The 20,362-nt window shown below is 36.9% G+C and overlaps 1 protein-coding gene across 1 annotated transcript; it reads right to left on the reverse strand.

Annotated features, from left to right (window-relative positions):
• Positions 1–1,822: 1,822 nt before the first annotated feature.
• LOC110921154 lies at positions 1,823–4,187 on the reverse strand. Its single transcript, XM_022165431.2, has 3 exons — positions 3,801–4,187; positions 3,245–3,375; positions 1,823–2,759 (listed from the first exon to the last, which is right to left on the reverse strand). The coding sequence occupies exons 1-3, from the start codon at positions 3,918–3,920 to the stop codon at positions 2,057–2,059; spliced, it is 954 nt and encodes a 317-aa protein (XP_022021123.1). The 5' UTR covers positions 3,921–4,187; the 3' UTR covers positions 1,823–2,056.
• Between the last annotated feature and the right edge of the window lie 16,175 nt (positions 4,188–20,362).

A 20,362-nucleotide genomic window follows, 5' to 3' on the forward strand; every position in this document is an offset into this window, starting at 1 on the left:
GGGGAACTGTTTGAATTTTAAATTTCAAAATTTAAAAAACCCGCCTGACGTGGCGGGTGAGCCAATGAGATTCAGCCATGTAGCATGGCCATACCGCCCCACGCCCGGCTTGAAAGCCAAGCCCCAAGGGGCCACGCCCCAACCCAAGCCCACCCGGGGTGGTGGCTTGGGCGTTTTACCCCAACCCAAGCCCCATACCCCACGGCCTAATAGTTTACTATGTTTTTCTCATTTTCCTTCCCGTCTTAAACGACGTTCATTTCTACTGTTAAAATTTGGTCACGTGCCTCTCACTCACATGAGGAGCATTTCAGTCTTTTTCAATCCTAATTTTTTATTCTCTTAATTAATTCCTTAAGTATATATAAAAATTCTAAATAATCTCTGTTTCATCTCACTCACACCCCTCAAATTTCTCTCTTCATTCTCTACCACCAATCTCTACCTTCTTTCTAGAACCACCACCACTGACCACCACATCACCACCACCACTAACAACGACCCCCTGCCACGATCACCTCCCACCATAATCGGCCACCACCACCCCCACCATAAATCAAATTGTTACCAAAATTGATAGCAACGGCAACATCATCACCTCCCACCATATCTCACCTGGAATCTCAATCCACCACCACTGACAACGACCCCTTGCCACCATTACCTCCCACCATATCTCACCCGGAATCTCACGGATTCTTGTTTAATTGAATTAGTATTTGGGTTGAGCTTTGAATGATACTAACTTACACAATTGGGCTTGATGTTTGGTTACAAGAATACAAGTTTTATTAAAGAGATTAATGGACTAACTTGTTTACATAATTGGGTCAAGTTTCAATCAGTGTTCACAACTTTTTTATATAAATTCCTAACATTTTTTTCTAAGGGGTGCGGACGAAAATTTCCAAGGGCTGAGGTCGGAATTTTCCAAGGGGTGCAGTTGGGATTTTTCGCGAAAAATAGCACTAAATTCTTTTTTTCAAAGGGTGCGGCCGCCCACCCATGCCATAAGATGGGTCCGCCCCTGAGAATATATAATTAATATATTTTATTGTCACACTTTTACATAGTTCTCCAATATTAATAAATGAATGTAAATGATCTATAAAAAATTAGAATAAAAATATATAATTAATATATTTTACTTGTCACACTTTTAGAACTCGTTTACATCCTTAACCTTATTTTTTGAACAATTCCTAAATTCGTAGGATAATACACCACATAACCTGTATTCCGCAGGATTTAACTATTATAACCTATGTATTTCTTAGTTACAATTTATTTAACCCACCAACAATTTTTTGTTTGCTATAACATTTGACCCATTTAGATAAATAGGTTGCAAATGTGGTGTTTGGATTATACCTTTTAATTTTGTATGAATGGGTGTGATTTCCTTCTTATTGATCCCAGGGTCATTCTCCTCGACATCACTTTCCTCCCATGTGATCCTTCTCACGGTTTTTAACATGAATATGATGAATTATGTTTAAGTTTATAAGTTTCAATCCATTAAGCTGTCACAGTTGAAATCCATATAGTTAAAATTTAACAATCTACACGTCTTTTACCTTTTAACTATCAGATTTAGGACTTATGAAATCTTATTAGCAATCACTTTTTGTTATGCTATATATTATTTTATGCTAAAAGTTTTAGTAGGGTTTTTTTTTCTTTTTCATTAAATGAAAAAGTTTTGTAGCCATTTTATACTAAAGGTTTTAATAGGGTTTTTTTTTTTTCTTTTCCATTAAAAAAGTTTTGTAGCCAAAAAGGAATGTGTTTGGTTAGGGTATGGTGGGAAACTCACAACCACTTATTTATAATTCTTGGTGTATACCAAATAAAAAGGAAAATTACACAATTTTTCATTCAGCACAGCATACTCAACATTCTCTTCCAACTGCTATCTAAAGTGTGTATCCCTGGACAATAACTGTACCAATTCTTTCTGTTTTCTCAAAATGGCACCAATTGTTTCTATTTTCTCACAATGACACCAATTTGACTCTTTATCGTTTAAATAGACACGAAAAAAGTAAATCGTTTACTAATCACGAGCCGCCTTGCTCTTCCTCCCACTCGGTGGCTTTGACAATCCATCAAAAAGTGGACTTGTTATGGCCGCTATGGACATGGCTTGAAGATCAGCGGTGAAATTCAGTATAGACATTGGCCAAATTGAAGATGAAGCCGGGCTATTGTTATAACAGTTATTATTATTAATCTCTGACTGTAGAAAAGTCGGTGCACTTGAAGACTTCCTCACCCCACTGAAAACTTGACCCATTGATGACTCTCTGGATCCTAACGGAACCATGTTGGGGGCACCTGATTCGGGTTCAGTAGTTGTATGATTAGCTATTTTCGACTGCAATACTGCTAAGTCTTCTGGGGAGCGGTTGTTAAGGTCAACCTCTGATTTACGCCTTCTTACTAGCTTTTCAATGCTTTTATCGGAACCAGCTCCCTTATCGTTTGGAACAGGAACGTTACCCGTTTTACAAATCTTGGAAAAGCCGTTATTTTCACTTTTTGACTTCCTGTGAAGACCGAGGGGTGTGTTGGTTTGAGTCATTTCAAAACTTTTAGTGACACCTTTCTGATTGATTGGTGGAAGACCGTAATATTCTCTTAAAGAACTGATTGATGATGAGATGTTCCTTTGGGGTGAAGATGATAATCTCAATGATCTAATTGGACTAAATGAATCTGAATATCTACGGCTGGAGGTCACCTCCGCGCTAGTTTGTCTGCAAGAATATAACCAAATTCTATTAAGCAAATTATATATGAATAAGTAATGAACATAAGCTCGGATATGCATCATTAAGGCCCTAATATACACTAATTTGACGATTGCTGACTCTAGAAGGATTGTTACTTCCATGGCAAATGAAGAAAATTTTGTAATGACAAAAAACGTATAATTGAGTTCGATATCATTATGAATAATAAAGAGACAGCCTGGATAATCAATTGAAAAATCAATTTCATCCACAACTTTGAGTGGTTGTCAATGGTCAAGTAAGTATAAAAAGTCTTGATAAAAAAACAAAAGGTCAGCAGATTTTGTTGCATTTTCTCTGGAGTTGAGACATAGCAACAAGTAGCAATAGTACAAAAACATTAAAGTTAAACAATCTCACTGAGTTCCACAACTCATAGTAAACCCTAATTTTGGGATAAAATGATGAAACAAAACACCTCATTAAGAGAAAAAAGAAAAATACAATACCCTTGAGTATGATATCCATTTGAGATTACGGAAGATGGCGGATGCCTGCCTGGTAATGGTATCTTAAGCGACTTGAGCGCAAACATTTGTAAATCGGTTGTTAGGCCATTCATCTTCTTAATGTCAGCAACCTAAGACAAAAATTAACATTACATACAAAACAAACCATCATCATCATCATCATCATAGTCTAAATACAAAACAAACAATGAATTTACAGTAAAATCGATATAAACCATTAACAACACACCTTAAGAAGACATCATAACACATCCAGACCTAACTATAATCCATCAACTACACATACAATAAAACTATTCCTAAATTCATTAATCCGGTACCCACTTAAACTATGAACAAAATTTCTTAATCTTAACTTTTTCCCACAAAATATTCAGATTTATTATTTGCTTAAGGATAAAGAATAATGCATTATATTTACAATATTTTACATTCTAGTGAGATAACCTCCAGAAATTCATCAATCAAACAATCAAATAAAGGCAAACAACAAGATTCCCTATGAACAATTAAAAATATATAAAAAACAAACTACCTCAACGCCATATTTGATTGCGACACCAGCTAGCGTATCAAACTTTGTAACAGTATGTTCAATACAACCGACACCACCATTACCGACACTCGACACCTTCGAATTAGATGTTAATTCCATCAATAAACCCTATCTCCTCAACACTTATCGCAATAATCTTCACTTTCATCACCAAAATTTCATATAAACCCTAAATCGGAACCTTAAATGAAAAAACCTAACTGAATTAGAAAGAAACGTAAGGCAATTGATTGATGATAGGGGGAAAGGAAGTAAATCGTGCAGAATCTGATTGATGAATAGGGTGTGATGATTGGAAAATGTGTGATGATAATATCTGGAGATTAGCGTTGCAGCTCCGCCATTGATGAATGGAAATTGTGAATGGAGAGAGTCAAAAGGAATTCACCATTTATAGTTGGTGAGCTGCGTACTGTACTAGTGCTGCAGCATAATGTACAACGCGTACAGCTTTTAGAGTTTAGACGTGTTCAAAGTTTTTTTTATTTCTCACTGTTACTCTTTTTTGTAAGATAACTAGTTGGATGTCTCGCCTGTGTTGCGGGACGCTAGGCCGAATATTTCTTAGTTTAATAACATGTACATATGTATTTTAGTTACCTGTGCATATTACTCATAAGACGATCTCAAAAAAATTACATCGATTCAACCAATTAAAACAAAAGACTGTCATAGTTTTGCTAAAAAAAAGATGGCAAGCCTGAGTTGGGGGCAAAATAGTAAATTGTTATAAACAATGAGCGACACTTGCTTGAAAAAAAAGTTAAATTGAGTCAACCAATTAAAATAAAAACTACTATAGTTTTGAAAAGAAAAAACTAAAACGATGGCAAGAATACAGATTTTAACTCGGGGCAAAATCATAAGTTTTAAAAGAGGGCAAACTCAAAAATTTAAACTGGGGGCAAATTCGTAATTTTTAGCTGGGGTAAAACCAGAATTGTGTTTTGAAATGGAGCAAAATCGTAGTTTTGAACTAAGGGCAAAATCGTATTTTTTAGCTAGGGACAAAAATATAAATTTATTTTAAACTGAGTGCAAAAACGTAATTTTGAACTGTAGACGAAATCGTAATTTTTAAAAGGGGGCAATTATAATTATATTATATTATACTAACATGAAAAAAATAATAGGGCAGCCGCCCATTTTCCACCAATTGGGTGGCAGAACTATTGCCGTCTAGAGTTATGCGCCGTCCACGTTGCGTGGTGCTAAACCAAAAATTTATTAGTTTAATGACATGTACGCATTTATTTCGGTTAGTTATACATGCTACTTATAACACGATATAAAATATATGCATCGAGTTAACCAAATAAAGAAGAACACTATCATAGTTATGATAAAAAAATAACTAAAATGATGGCAAGCGTGTAATTTAGAGTTGGGGGCAAAACAATAATTTGTCAGAACCAATTAGCGAGTGCTAGGCAGCTGTTTGGCACAAATAAAAACTAAATTAAGTAAACCAACTAAACTAAAACACTACCATAGTTTTGCCAAAAAAAAAAAAACTATGTCAACATTGCAATTTTTAGCTTTGGTAAAATCGTAATTTTAAAATCGGGGTAAAATAATATTTTGAACTGAGTGCAAAACCATTTTTTATTTTGAATTGGGGGCAAACTCGTAATATTTTTACTGAGGGCAAAATCGTAATTTTTAGCTGTCAAAATCGTAAATTTAAGCTTGGGGCAAAGCATAAATTTAATTTCTAACTGGGGGCAAGATCGTAAATTTAAACAGGGGATAAAATCGTAATTTGGCAGGACCTATAAATAACTATTTAATGCAAAAGAGAAAAAAAAAACATAAAGCTGGCCGTCACTTTTGGCCAACCAATTGATTTCACTATTCCCGCTGACATCATCAAACTTGTGTTTGTATATATTGAAAATAGTGTTACTGTTTTGTAAGATAATGTCGAGAGCCTCGTATTGCTCCACTTTGGTCAGACTATGCCCACGTTGGCTTCAAAGTTTGGTTTTTTTAGGCATTCTCCCGGGAAACCGTACCGACAGCTGCCACTTGACAGTCGTTGTGCCACACAAGAGCAAAACTCTCTGGCGTAACACACGGTGGGACGAAAACCTGGTTGGGCTTGGAAATCGAACTGATAATCTCACACAAGGCCTAGTCCAAATCCTTCATTGCCTATATCTACCCCAATATGACACAAGTGGGAATTGAACTTGAATGTCTATTGGAAAACTCAATCCTCCTACCGTTAGGCCAAAAGTGAGGGGACAATGTTGTATATCCACCCCAATGTTGTATTTATCTGATAAGGAAAAACTAATATTAAACATTAAATTTGTTTAATCCAGATTAAATTTAAACCTTTATCATATCATTTATGTTTTAACGTGTAATAAAGCTTGGCCATTCTGGTATACCTATAGATAAAACGTCACTCACACTAGGGATGTCTACAAAGCTCTTTGCTTTGTTTAAAATTGAGCTGAGCCGGCTCGGCTAGAAAACGAGCCTAGCTTGGGCTCGTAATGAGTTAGATTGGTTCCGTTTGGCTCGCTTGTTAACTCGGCTCGATTTATTTAGTTTTAATATATTTTATTTTCATATTCCCTAAAAGCTTGTAGCTCCTTCTAAACGTTACTAGTAGGAGCATTCAACCAAAAGCTTCAAGCTCCTAACCTAAAAGCTTCAAGCTCCTTCAACCAAACAAGACTTTTTATTGAGTATGAGTTTTTTCTTAAAAGCTTAAAGTTAAAGCCCCTAAAAGCTCGATACCAAACATACCCATAAACTTATTTATATAATATGAAAGTTGAAGGTCGGTGGACATAAGACAAAAAAATTTTCTTATTTACAAAACCAATCCTTATACTTTTGAAAACCTTCAAACAACTTTATAAATTGTCATTTCAACCCTCTTAACTTTGAAAATGTCATTTTGAACCCTTCAAGTTTCTAAAGTTTCAAGCTTACCTTAAAATTAATTTCTTAAGTTTTTATGTTCATGGACATGTTGGTATAAAATTCAAGTTTGTCTACACTTTAGCACAATTTATTCTATAAATGAGTCAGATCAATTATAAAATGTTTTTTTTATGTATGTTTTGAATTGGACTACGATTTGACGTAAATTCTACTTGGAAACAAATCGGGTCAAATGTAATACGTTTTGATTTGAAGGTATAAATTTGAGTTATCATACGATTTGACATAAATTTAGTTCGGAAACGAGTCTGGTTGATTGTAGTGTATATGTTATCATTTCGCGTATGACGCCGCCGCAACGCGCGGCGGGTAAAAGAACTAGTATTCTATTTCGTTTAAATTGTGTTTTGTTGAACTTTATTTTAGCTTGTAATGTATTAAATTGAACTTATTTTTGATATGTTTTTTAAACTTTTGAATAATACGTTAGAGTATTGAATTTTGAAAGTTATATACTAGATTTTTCTTTTTAAATTCAAGCCAAACCTTGGTTTCAAATCTGAGCCAGCTCAATTAGCTCGACCCCAAGCTTGCACTGGTTCAGCTCATGAACCGCCCTAACCCACACCCGAGACAGCACTGGTGGTCATCACCAGTTTTAAAGGAAACCCATAACCCAAACGCGCATTATGATTAAATGCTTGGCTTGTGCATAATATTTTATCACAAATAGGACTCTACTAGACGACATTTCCAAGAGAAAGTCACATGTCTTTTTTATATGAAAATGGATATGTCTGATATGGGTAGGGATATGGTAAAAAGTGTCTAAAATGTGAGAAGGGTAAGAAGTGTTTTAAACCATTGGATATTTGATCTAATGGTTGAGATCAATAGGGTATAAAATGTAAATTGTGTTTTAATTACAAGGACCTTATGTAAAATTAAAGGGCAATAGTGTCTTTTCCAATGTTTCAAATATGGTAACCGCCATCAATCTCTTAAAAACTAGCTATTCAAATTTAATTGCTAAATTATCTCGATCCTAAATTCTAAAAATAGAAAAATATGTAACTGCTGCAAAGAAACGTATAACACTATACATCCATCATATAACACTATACATCTATCATATAACACTATATAACAATATATAACACTATATATCCATCATAGGCATGCTACCAGAAAAATATAACACTATATAACACTATGCATCCATCATATAACACTATATAACACCATGTAACACTATATAATACTATATAAAAAATATATAACACTATAAAGTTCTAAATGGTGGTTGCACTACAGAATTAATAATTGATGGTGTTATATAGTGTTTTTTGATGGTTGCGCTACAGAGTTATATAACACTACAGAACTATATAACACCAAAAACCATATTATAACACCATATAACACCAAGTAACACTATATAACACTATATAAAAAATATATAACACTATGCAATTCTGAATGGTTGTTGCACTACAAAATTATATAACACTACACAAATTCGTAGATTAAATCCTAAAATCGAATTCCTATAATAAAGGGTGGAAGTTATTTTGGGCAGTTATCTTTAAATCAATTAATTGAAAGAAAATAGAAAATTACTAATTCACCCTTTTGAATTAATTTAGATATAGGACACTTGTCATCACCACATTATTTCTTACTCTTCTCACACTTTGGGCACTTTTTATAGGATCCTTTACCTGTCTGATATAATATATTTAAATCTATATTCTTTTAACAGCGAAGGAGAATATTTTATTAACTTTCACAACTAATAAAACAACCATATTTCCAGTAAGATGCTAAAGAACACAGTATATTACAATCAATCAATTTGAAAAAATCAATACATTGAAATTAATCCAATTCTCCCTACAGATTAGGAGGATTGGGTTAAATTCACGAAGTCATTTTGTCTAATAAATTATTATAGTAAAAAGGAAGCTGCTTGCATTATTTTATATTAAATGCTTTTGTTCAATAGTCAATTTTTATATTAATACAATAAAAACATGTTGACATGACTAATAATAAAACGTTGTTTTAAAATAATAATATAGAAGTTTGTCCATAAATTAAAAAAATTATTTGAGAGAATTCAATCTAATATATTTTAATATAGAGTATATATTAATTTGAGTGGGTTGAAAATATAACTGTTTATCAGTAAATTTAAAGAAAAGATTATTCATCATCTATAAATTTTTAATATTTTTGAAAGTTGAGTTATGAAACTTAGACTATGGGGTATGGGGTTTGGGTTGGGGTGTGGGTTGGCTGAAAACGCCCAAGCCACCATCACGGGTGGCTTAGGTTGGGGCGTGGCCCAAGGGGCGGGAGTTTGAAGCCGGGCGTGGGGCGGGTCTAGCAAGGTGACATGGCCGGCTCTCAATGGCCAAATCAAACTAGCCGTTGGGCTAGCCGTTGGGTTCTTTTTTTTTTTTTTTTTAAATTCCTTTATAAATACCTTACCATACTTAACATTTTTCTCACACAATATCAAACACATAAAACACAATCTTGCCATGAGTTCTTCAAGTTCAAGTGAATCGTCATCATCATCTGACGATGGTTCGGAAATATTTCTACAAACGATCGCGGCGGTGGTGAAAGCTATCGTGGAAGACGAAGACGATGAGGAAGAGACTCCGCAACCTAAATGGATGAGAAGGTACATCGCTCGTGAACGGCACACCGCTACCTAGTTGGTGGGATTTACCCAGAGTGGGGGGTTTTCGTAAAATCGTTCACATGACACGGTACCATAGATCCAAAGAGATTAAAGTTTAACAGGGTCCAAATGGCTGCACGTAAAGACGTCGAGCGAGCATTCGGTGTTTTGAAGAAAAGGTGGTGAATATTGGCAATGCCTTGTCGACTATGGGACAAGGATCAGATTAGAAACGTGATGTACGCATGTATCATTCTTCACAACATGATTTTGGAGGATGAAGGTAGAGCGTTCGTTAGCTACTATGATGACGATGACCCCCAACCAGGTAACGTAACAGTTACAGACGAAGATAAAGCGTCAAATGAATTTTTGATCAAGTCAAGGGATATACATCACAACCTTCGATCTGATTTGGTGGAACATGTTTCAACGATTCTTGGGTTCGAAACCGACGAAGATGACGAAGACGACGAAGAATGATTGTTTTTTATTTTGATAATTATTTTGTATGTTTATGTAGTTTTTAATGGTTATAAATATATATATATATATATTAAAAAAACTTGATGTGGCTTGGCCACGCCAGCCCAGCCACGCCCAGCATACCCCCCAACAACTTGGGTTTGTGATTTGAGTTTTCAAGTTCCACGTGTCAACCCATACCCCAAACCCCCGCCCCACCATACCCCACGGTCTTATTTTAGCGGATTGAGTCGGGTTACTAAAATATATGTGTTTTTTTAGCGTAAATCTAAGGTTCTTGATTCGGTTCGTAAATTCATAGATTTTTATATATGGTTTATGTTGATGCATCAAATAATAGACTAAGGATAGTAGCTGGGCTGGTTAGGCAAAAGGGTTGAAGGGTTCAACTTTGCCTAACGCAGGTCGTGGGGTCCCCCCACGTTTGCAAGACGTGGAAAGAGGTTCACTAGTTTGTTGTTGTTGTTTGCTCGAGATCCTCCACTGAGATGTGTTCAGTTTCGGATGTAAGAACAAAGAGAATGTGTGTGTTGAATGTGAAAGAAAGTGACTTGCATGAAGCAAGTAATCGAGAACAATGACCAGAGTTCTCCAAGAATCAGAGCTGATCGGAATGTGTTTTACACTAAATGAAGTGTCTAATTTATAGGGAAAGACATCGCTCAAAGAGGAAGTTGTTTGACTAGTGAACATGCTTGCAGTGGGGGTTTTGCCCTTTTTGGGGGTTGAAGCCTTTGACCTACGGATAAAAGGTTGTGCTATGTGGACTCGCGCTACTTTTGCGGCTGGGGGGTTTGGTGAAGCAATCAGAGATGTGACTCTCTACTTTTCACGTACTGCTTTATCTCAACTCCCGGATTTTCAACCTTCGAACCTTTTAAGCTTTTAGGCTTTAATGTGTCTAAGTCATTTTATTTAGTCTTGGGCTACCCCCGTCATCAGCCCCTCAAGTCAGAGGTTTTTGGGAGTGAGCTCAAAGACTTCTGACTTTTACACATTTGCTTTTGTTGCGTAAAAGCTTGAAAGCTTGAAGGCTTGGAGTCAGTTGAGAATTTTGAATTTTAAAAACTGACAACTGATTTGATTGATGTGTGGCAGTTTATAGGTCGGCTGTTTTTGCAGGGAGTAGTTTAATTACTATTGTTTAATTAAAACTCTTATTTGGGCATTATCTTCTTTTATTATTGAAGACAAACAATAATTTTTCATTTTCTCTTCAAGTTTTCTCTGCATTTTCTTTCCATCCTTCAGGTTAGTTCTGGTTTCTCCTATTTCCTTATTTTCTTCTTATTTTCTACAAGATGGGTGCTCGTAAGGATTTGGCAAAATCCTTTTCTCGCTTAACCCAAGAAGAGGTAGAACTGTTTTGCATGGAATATGGTATTGGAAACAAGTTTAAACCAACTGCTCCTGCTTGTGACGTTCCGATTGATACATGTCCGGCCGGTTCGATTGCTCTTTATTGTCGTCATTTTGAGTTTTCGAACCTCCGTCATCCATTTTCCCTCTTGTTTTAAATCTGTTGGAGTATTACCGAGTCTCCTTTGGTCAAATTCATCCAAAGGGCATGGCTAGGGTTTTACATTTCGAAGTTTTGTGTCATGCCCTTGGTTATGATCCTTCACTGTTGCTTTTTCGTCGGTTTTTCTGTTTGGCCAAAAATGGTGATTGGTTCACCTTTGAAACATCCAAGGTTGATGCTTGTCTTATTTCTTCCATGGTTACCACTCTTGGTGCTTGGAAATATCATTTTTTCTGGGTCTCTGATTCTATTGTCCCCTTCAAGATGGTGTGGAGGCACCCGGATGCTGTTCTCAATGAACCGGAACCCTCTGAATCCGATTTGAATGACGCTTTTCTTAAAGCCATCCGGGAGTGCCCTTCAAGGGTTCGTTCCTTTCCTGAACATTTGCTAGTTCTATTAGGGGTTAGTAAATTGTGGGAAAAGGCCAATCGGGATCCGGTTATAATGAGGAATGGCACGGGTATGCATTTTTCTTTTTTTTACTCCTTTTGTGTTTTCTTAATTTATGTCTTATGTGCTTTTTGTTTTGTGGTTATTTGCAGTCATGTCTGCACTTGATTTCATAAAAAATGACGATACTTCTGATGTTGCGTTTGAGGATGTCCCAGTTGTCCCTGATGAAAATGTTGTAGTTAAAGGTGCTGAGCAAAGGTTTGAGGGTACTGGTTATGTTAGTGTCTCCAATGTTAAAGGTTTTTCTAAGCCTGTTGCTCCCAATGCTTCAACCCGTCGATCTACTCGCTGTTTACTCAAAGGTGCTCCTCAATCCACTTCTACTGAACCAGTGGAGTTGAGTGATGATATTGAGGCTTCTGAAGATCAAGGTGTTGAAGTGGGTTTTGAGAAGGAAAAGAAGTTGGTTATTCATGGGAAGAAGAAGAATCCGGCCAAGAAGGTTATGGCTACTCCTGTTCAAGGTTCTTCGAGCAGGGACGTTGAAGGGTTGGATCCAGATGAGGTTTCTGTGCCTGGTTGGTCGGTGAAGGTTGATGATAGTTTTAAGGATGCTGTTGTTTGTGAAGATGTGTTAAGCCACATTGCTCCTCCTTCGGTTCATAACACCATTGCTGAGATGGATGATGACATGATGCTGTCCCGCATGATTTTGAGTACTTGCAACCTTGCTGCCATGCTTCCTCACGGGGTTGCTCGTTTTTGTAAGAGGATGCATGAGTATGAAGAATTTTCTAAGAATAAAGAGAAAATGAAATCTTCCATGGCTGCGATGAAGAAAGAGATATGTGGGTTTGCTGAGAAGGAAGAGGCCTGGGTCAAAAAGGTTGGTCAGTTTACCAGAAGGCATGAGATTGAGTTGGTTGATCTTAAGAAGAGCTTTGAGGCCGATCGGTTGAAGTTAAAGGCTGATAGGGAGGCTTTGTCTATTCAGCAGAAAGCCTTTGATGAAGAGAAGGAAGGCTTAAAAGCTTTGGTTGCTCGAGCTACCAGTGATAACCAATGGTTGATTGAGCAAGGTTTCCAGCAAGTTGTTACTTACCTGTAACAACTGCCACTAAAATCAATAATTAGAATGATAATTAGTGAATAAGAAAACCCTAGTTAAGACACCCAAGTAATTTTGCACTAACCCTAAAATTTTCATATCAACCGGAATCAGGATCAGGGCCCCTAAAACTTAGGGGGGATAAACCCTAGTTGGTAATATCTTAACAGTTTTTACGTGGGAGCTAAGTTTCAGTCGAAACCAACTCAGCAGGCCTATACCCACAACAAGGCTACTCTAGGCTAGGTGGGTTTCCCAGGCGAGTCGCGACAGAATCACTGTCGTCTTACGCGACACGCGGGCGGGTTAAAATTTCAGTATAAATAGAAGGGGTTGGGACTTGAATTCAGATGTTCATTCGACGTTAAAACTCATAATACACACTGAGTTAGACGTAAATTACCATCAAACACACACTAATCACGAGGTGCTGCCACAATCAGGGTAATAACTCGATCGCTATTACGACTCAACGTCCGATCGATTATAACTATCCAACGATAGTCCGGGTGCTGCTCAATTGAGCTTGTACTTTGATTATTCGTCGTGATTTCGACTTGAATATTTGAGTGCTGTTCGAATTCGGACTATGCTCTGTTATTCGTTGTGAATCCGATTGAATTATCGAGTATTGCACTGATTAATCGTTGTGAGGGTTTAATCTCGTGAATTGACGTAGCTGCTGTATTAGTTACTAACCTGCCTGTGTGTGCATTGTGTTAAACTAGGTGTAATCACGGCTAATCAGTAGGCTTATATCTATTGCTCGTTAATCTGCAGTGTGAGTCATTCTTCTTTTTAAATTGTTTTCTCACCGTTTGTGAGTAAGTATTACAATACCTCAAATTATTTTCAAAGTTATAATTACAGGGATTAAGTCTTTGTAATCACCAAATTACAGCTGGTATGTGGGGTATTGTGCACATTACTATTTTTATCACTCTATGTGAGTGAGTATTACTCTATGTGAGTAATTATTACTCTGTGTGAGTAAACCGTCACTATTAGGGCAACGGGACCCAATAGTGGTATGACCACAGTCACAGATCCGGTCGAGTGACAAATACCCATTCTTGATAATTGGTTGATAGAAACATTGTAATCGCTCTTAATACTGTAAATTTATAACTAACGGGTCGTTTTAGAAAATGGAATGATTCACTCAGTATTTCCCCGCTGACAAAACCTTTTTCAAACATGTTTCAGGTGATCTGTGTGATCCAGGAAAAGTGCAGTAAAGCACTATCAAGCTCAGAGAAGTGGCTCAGTGTAAATAAATGAATAAAACATGTTTTGGAAAATAAAGATTTCTGTGTGAAATCAACTTATTGTAAATTATGGGATTCATCCCTTAAACTTTGTGTAATATATTAAACGAGCATTTTCCGGTGAAAAGATCCTGTTGTAAAAAGACTTCCGCTGTCGCATAAATTAAATACCACGGGTACCACTGAAATCTGCCCGCGGCCCCCGACTCCGTCCAGGGTAGGGTCGGGAGCCGTGACAGAAGGTGGTATCAGAGCTTATAATTAAATTGAGCCACTGATCGAGCAACTGATTAAGCCTAAATTAAGTATTTTGTCCAAATGCTTAATTTTACTAATTGTTATTCGGTGATTATATGTTTTATTAACTGGTTATTTTTAGTTACAGTATGGGTAAGCAAAAGCTGTCCGCTATCTACCACAAACTAGATGTGGCATCTTCTTCTAGAAACCCAGTAAACCTAGAAGAAGGAATCTTTGTCCGCAAGACAAACTATGAAAATCCTCTTTCCCCAGAGAAAAGGGATTCGATACTTAAAAAGAGTCAGGAGAAAAAGAAACCCCGAACCAAGAAAGTTAGGTTTAACCCAGAAGTGCAAGAATTGGGTAATAATACACCTTGGGAAGATAAAATAGACAAGAAATGGGCAAATCTCTATATGCTAGCTACTGTAGCAGAAAATGCCAAACTCTAAAATAACTGATAAGTTGGGGCTAGTAAGAAGAATCACTATCCAGTAAATAAATAAAATCCCAGTGTGTTTATTTCTGTTGTCCTTTGTATAAATTAAAATGCAATAGAACTTCAATGTTTGTTTGTTAAACTTTGTTCCAAAGTTTTAACATTGCATTTTTTTTACATATATGCTATGCAGCATGAATGAGATGTCGGAAGTATTCCAGAATCTCAACTTATATCCAGTGCCTATCGAAGTCTCTCACGACTTTACTGGTTACATTGCTGACATAGAAGAACCTGTGGAATTCAAAGCTCCACCGCTGGAAAAAGCCAAACCTAAAAAGAAAAGAAGATACGTAGGGTGGAGGAAAGTACGCCGTAGGAAACCAACCACTAGGAGACTTCCTAAAATAGAAAATCCTGTGAGCATGAACAAGGGAAAAGAAATAGAAACTGGAGAAAGTTTGAAACCACCAGAAAAGGAAATAGGAATAGATCTGAAACAAAAGGGAATAGAAATTGGAGAAAGCTCTAAACAGTCTGAGGAAATCACGTTCCAGGACGAAATAGATCGCCTACTGGAAAATTGTGATGTTTTAGAACCTATCAACGATAATCTCTTTTCTTACCCGGCTACAGTTCAATTCCCACTAAAACTAGGACCAGCTATTCCAGACCCACTAGTTCATACCAGACCATTAGGCCAAATGGAGGAATGGTGGACCAATGACTGGCAATTCCAAAACATAGTCAACAGTCCTTATAGCTTTCTTCCACAATTTGACCCAGAACCACTCCCAAATCCTCCCATGAGTAATGAAAACCTAGCTGAACTCCGTCAGTTCGGTGAAGAACTGATAGGTACAGGTAATAGGATCAGGGAAATGGGGGAGCATCTAACTTGGAAGTACGATGAGAGGGAGCATCGTTACTAGAACAGTCAGTTAAACCACAGAAAGCAGTATTGTATAATAGTAACTTAAAATTCTGTAAAATGGGCAATAAAACTCTGTAAAATATGGTGTGTATGGATGCATATACAATATACCATAACAAAGTAAAAGTCGCGAAATCGACAATTTTGGTTATGCTTGTATGTTGTGATAATCTATGTGTTTATCTATGTGAATTTTGTCATTGATAAGTTAGACACTAATAATTTTTACCAAATAGCAGATGGGAAACGCTAACAATGAACCAATTAATGAAGTAAATCAATCTGAGCAAGAATAGGAAGATCAATATATAACTCGACAAGATATCGAGCACTTTATCGCCCAAGGAATAGCCCATGCTATTCCAGAAATTGTGGCTGCTGTTCAGAAACCTGCCGAACCACAATTAATTCCTAGTAAACGTATTCCAGAAGATAACGGCAGTAACAACATAAATGGAGGCGGCAATCATGACGATCATGATCCGCAACAGGCCCCACTCCCTAAGAGAATAAAAGCTGCAACGCCTGGTTGCACTTACAAAGAATTTCTTGCTTGCAAACCCGCAGAATTTGCAGGTAATGAAGGGGCAACTGCAACACTGCGTTGGTTAGAGAAAACCGAGGCAGTAATTGCAATAAGCAAATGTGCCGAAGAGGATCAAGTGATGTATGCATCAAATCTGTTCAAAGAAGGAGCACTCGAATGGTGGAACACGATCCTCCAGGCAAAAGGAAGAAGGATAGCCTACGCCATCGGTTGGGAAGAATTTAAGAATCTGGTAGAAAGAAAATTCTGTCCCGAATACGAGAAGGAACAAATGGCAAACAAGTTCCTGAGTCATCGTATGCTAGGTGTAGATTGTCGGGGCTATACTTCGACATTCTTTGAATACGCAAGGATAGTGCCATCATTGGCTTCGCCAGAACCGGTACTTATTTCTCGTTACATCTGGGGGTTAATTAGTGAGATCCGAAACATCGTTAAAGCTGCGAGACCTCGTACTATTGACGATGCTGTAGAATTAGCTAATACCCTAACAGATGAATTGGTACGCACAAGAGAGGAAGATCGCAAGAAGGAATTAGCTCAAAAGATTACCCAAGGATTTCGTGTGGGTAATACCAAGAAAAGAGGAACCGGGCAATCCTCATCACCTCCGTTCTGCAAAATTTGCAAAAAGAAGCATTATGGACAATGCAACATGGTTTGCAATTTTTGCAAAATGAAAGGACAACGGGAAGAAGACTGCAGGAAGAAAACAAGAGTTTGTTATAATTGCAGAGAAAGGGGACACTTTCAATTTGAATGTCCTAAGATAGCTAAACCTGTAGTTAACCAAGCCAAACCAGCTGAAGGAACAACCAAGAAAAATGCGCGAGCATTCCAGCTAACCACTCAAGAGGCCGAACTCATTCCAGATGTGATAGCTGGTACGTTCTTAGTTCACAACGTATTTGCAAAAGTATTATTTGACTCTGGTGCGAACCAAAGTTTTATAAATACTTTATTTTGCGAAGATCTTAAGTTACCTTTAACCACTCTTAGGCAAATCTTCACAGTTGAAACCGCAGAGGGAAATCCGGTAGACATAGATAAAATCTGGCAAGAAGGAAAAATAGATTTTTTAGGCCATAAGTTTTCTGCAAATCTGTTACCAATGAATTTAGCAGGATTCGATGTAGTCTTAGGAATGGATTGGCTAATAGCCAACCATGCACGAATCCTATGTGACAAAAATGCTGTAGAAATTCAAACACCTTCAGGAGAAGTAATTTTAATTACTGGGGATAAACCTCGAAAGCCACTGAAATTCATTTCAGTAATGAAATTGGCTAGTTATTCAAGAAAGCAGGAGATGGTGTATATGATTTCAGTAACCGTTAGCACTAAGGATAAAGAACTTCAGGACATCCCGGTAGTGTCAGAATACCCAGATATTTTTCCAGAAGAATTACCTGGACTACCACCTGATAGAGAAGTAGAATTTAGAATTCATTTAATTCCAGGTACTGTACCAATAGCTAAAGCACCATATAGATTAGCACCTACCGAAATGCTAGAATTTAAAAAGCAATTAGATGAATTGTTAAGCAAAGGATTCATACAACCTAGTTCATCCCCTTGGGGTGCACCAGTGTTGTTTGTGAAAAAGAAAGATGGATCGATGAGAATGTGTATCGATTATAGAGAATTGAATAAGGTTACGATTAAGAATCGATACCCATTACCTAGGATTGATGATCTTTTTGATCAATTACAAGGAGCTAGGTACTTCTCAAAGATAGATTTAAGATCTGGATATCATCAGCTGAAAGTACAAGAAGAAGACATACCTAAAACCGCTTTCAGAACTAGGTATGGTCATTATGAGTTTACAGTCATGCCCTTTGGATTAACGAATGCTCCAGCAGCATTCATGGACATGATGAATCGAATCTGTAAACCATACTTGGATAAATTTGTAATCGTTTTCATCGACGATATACTTATTTATTCCAAAAGCCAAAAAGAACATTGTGAACACTTACACGTTCTCTTAACTTTATTAAGAAAAGAAAGGCTTTATGCCAAATTCTCAAAGTGTGAATTTTGGCTGCAAGAGGTACAATTCTTAGGTCATGTGGTAAATCATGAAGGTATTCATGTAGATCCTGCTAAGATAGAAGCCATTACGAAATGGAAAATTCCACAAACAGCTATGGAGATAAGAAGTTTTCTAGGCTTAGCTGGATACTATAGACGATTTATCAAAGATTTTTCTAAGATAGCCGTACCTTTAACTAAGTTAACCTGTAAAGCTGCTAAGTTTGAATGGGGACCTAGACAAGAAGAAGCTTTTAAGATTTTAAAGCATAGGTTAACAAATGCACCAATCTTATCTTTACCCGAAGGAACAGAAGATTTTGAGGTATACTGTGATGCTTCAAAATTAGGATACGGATGTGTGTTAATGCAACGCAATAAGGTTATTGCGTATGCTTCTAGACAACTGAAAAAGCACGAAGAAAATTATACGACTCATGATCTAGAATTAGGAGCCATAATTTTTACCCTTAAAATCTGGAGACATTATCTGTATGGAAGTAAGTTTACTGTCTATACAGATCATAAAAGTTTAAGATATATATTTGGGCAAAAAGAATTAAACATGAGGCAAAGAAGATGGATGGAGATGCTAAGCGATTACGACTGTGATATCCAATATCACGAAGGAAAGGCAAATGTAGTTGCAGATGCCTTAAGTCGTAAGTACCATGAGAAACAGAAACGAGTCCGTGCTCTGAGATTAAATCTCCAAGTAGATTTAATGACACAAATCAAAGAGGTTCAAGAAACAGCAATCAAAGATGGTGCTGAAGGAATGAAAGGTTACCTAAAAGAACTAGAACAAGGAAATGATGGAATTTGGAAATTCCATAAGAAACGAATTTGGGTACCTAAACAAGGAGAGTTAAGAAATAGAATCTTAGAAGAAGCTCATAAATCTAGGTATACCATGCACCCAGGAAACGATAAGATGTACCAAGATTTAAGAAATAATTTTTGGTGGATAGGAATGAAAAAGGATATAGCTGAATACGTATCCAAGTGTTTAACTTGTTCACAAGTTAAGGCAGAACACCAGAAACCTTCAGGATTACTTCAACAATTAGAGATGCCTGTATGGAAATGGGAACTCATAACGATGGATTTTGTTACTAAGTTACCCAGAACCAAAAGAGGTAATGATGCAATTTGGGTAATTGTAGATCGATTAACCAAATCAGCTCATTTCTTACCAATGAAAGAAACCTTTAGCATGGAAAGGTTAGCACAATTGTACGTGGACGAAGTAGTGTCCCTACATGGAGTCCCACTCTCCATAGTATCGGATAGAGATAGTCGATTTACTTCTCATTTCTGGAAAAGTTTTCAGAAAGCAATGGGAACTCGACTAAATCTAAGTACTGCATATCATCCACAAACAGACGGACAGAGTGAAAGGACAATACAAACTCTAGAAGACATGCTCCGAGCATGTGTAATTGACTTTGGTGGTAATTGGGATAGCCATTTGCCATTAATAGAATTCTCCTATAACAATAGTTATCATTCAAGCATCGAAGCTGCACCATTCGAAGCACTGTATGGACGCAAATGCAGAACTCCAGTATGCTGGGCAGAAATCGGAGAAAGTCAATTATCAGGTCCTGAAATAGTACAAGAGACTACTGATAAGATAACCCAGATCAAGGAAAGACTGAAAACAGCTCGAGATCGTCAGAAGAGCTATGCTGATAATCGTCGCAAACCTTTAGAATTCCAAGTAGGAGATAAAGTACTTTTAAAAGTTTCTCCTTGGAAAGGAGTCATACGATTTGGTAAGAAAGGAAAACTGAGTCCAAGATATGTTGGACCATTCCCAGTGATCCAACGAATCAGACCAGTAGCTTATCGTTTACAACTACCAGAAGAGTTAGCTGGAGTACATGATGTATTTCATGTATCCAATCTCAAGAAATGTTTATCAGACGAGTCCCTAATAGTACCTCTTCAAGATATAGAAGTAAATGA

The sequence above is a fragment of the Helianthus annuus genome, chromosome 17 (genome assembly GCF_002127325.2).
Source record: "Helianthus annuus cultivar XRQ/B chromosome 17, HanXRQr2.0-SUNRISE, whole genome shotgun sequence".
NCBI classification, from domain to species: domain Eukaryota; kingdom Viridiplantae; phylum Streptophyta; class Magnoliopsida; order Asterales; family Asteraceae; genus Helianthus; species Helianthus annuus.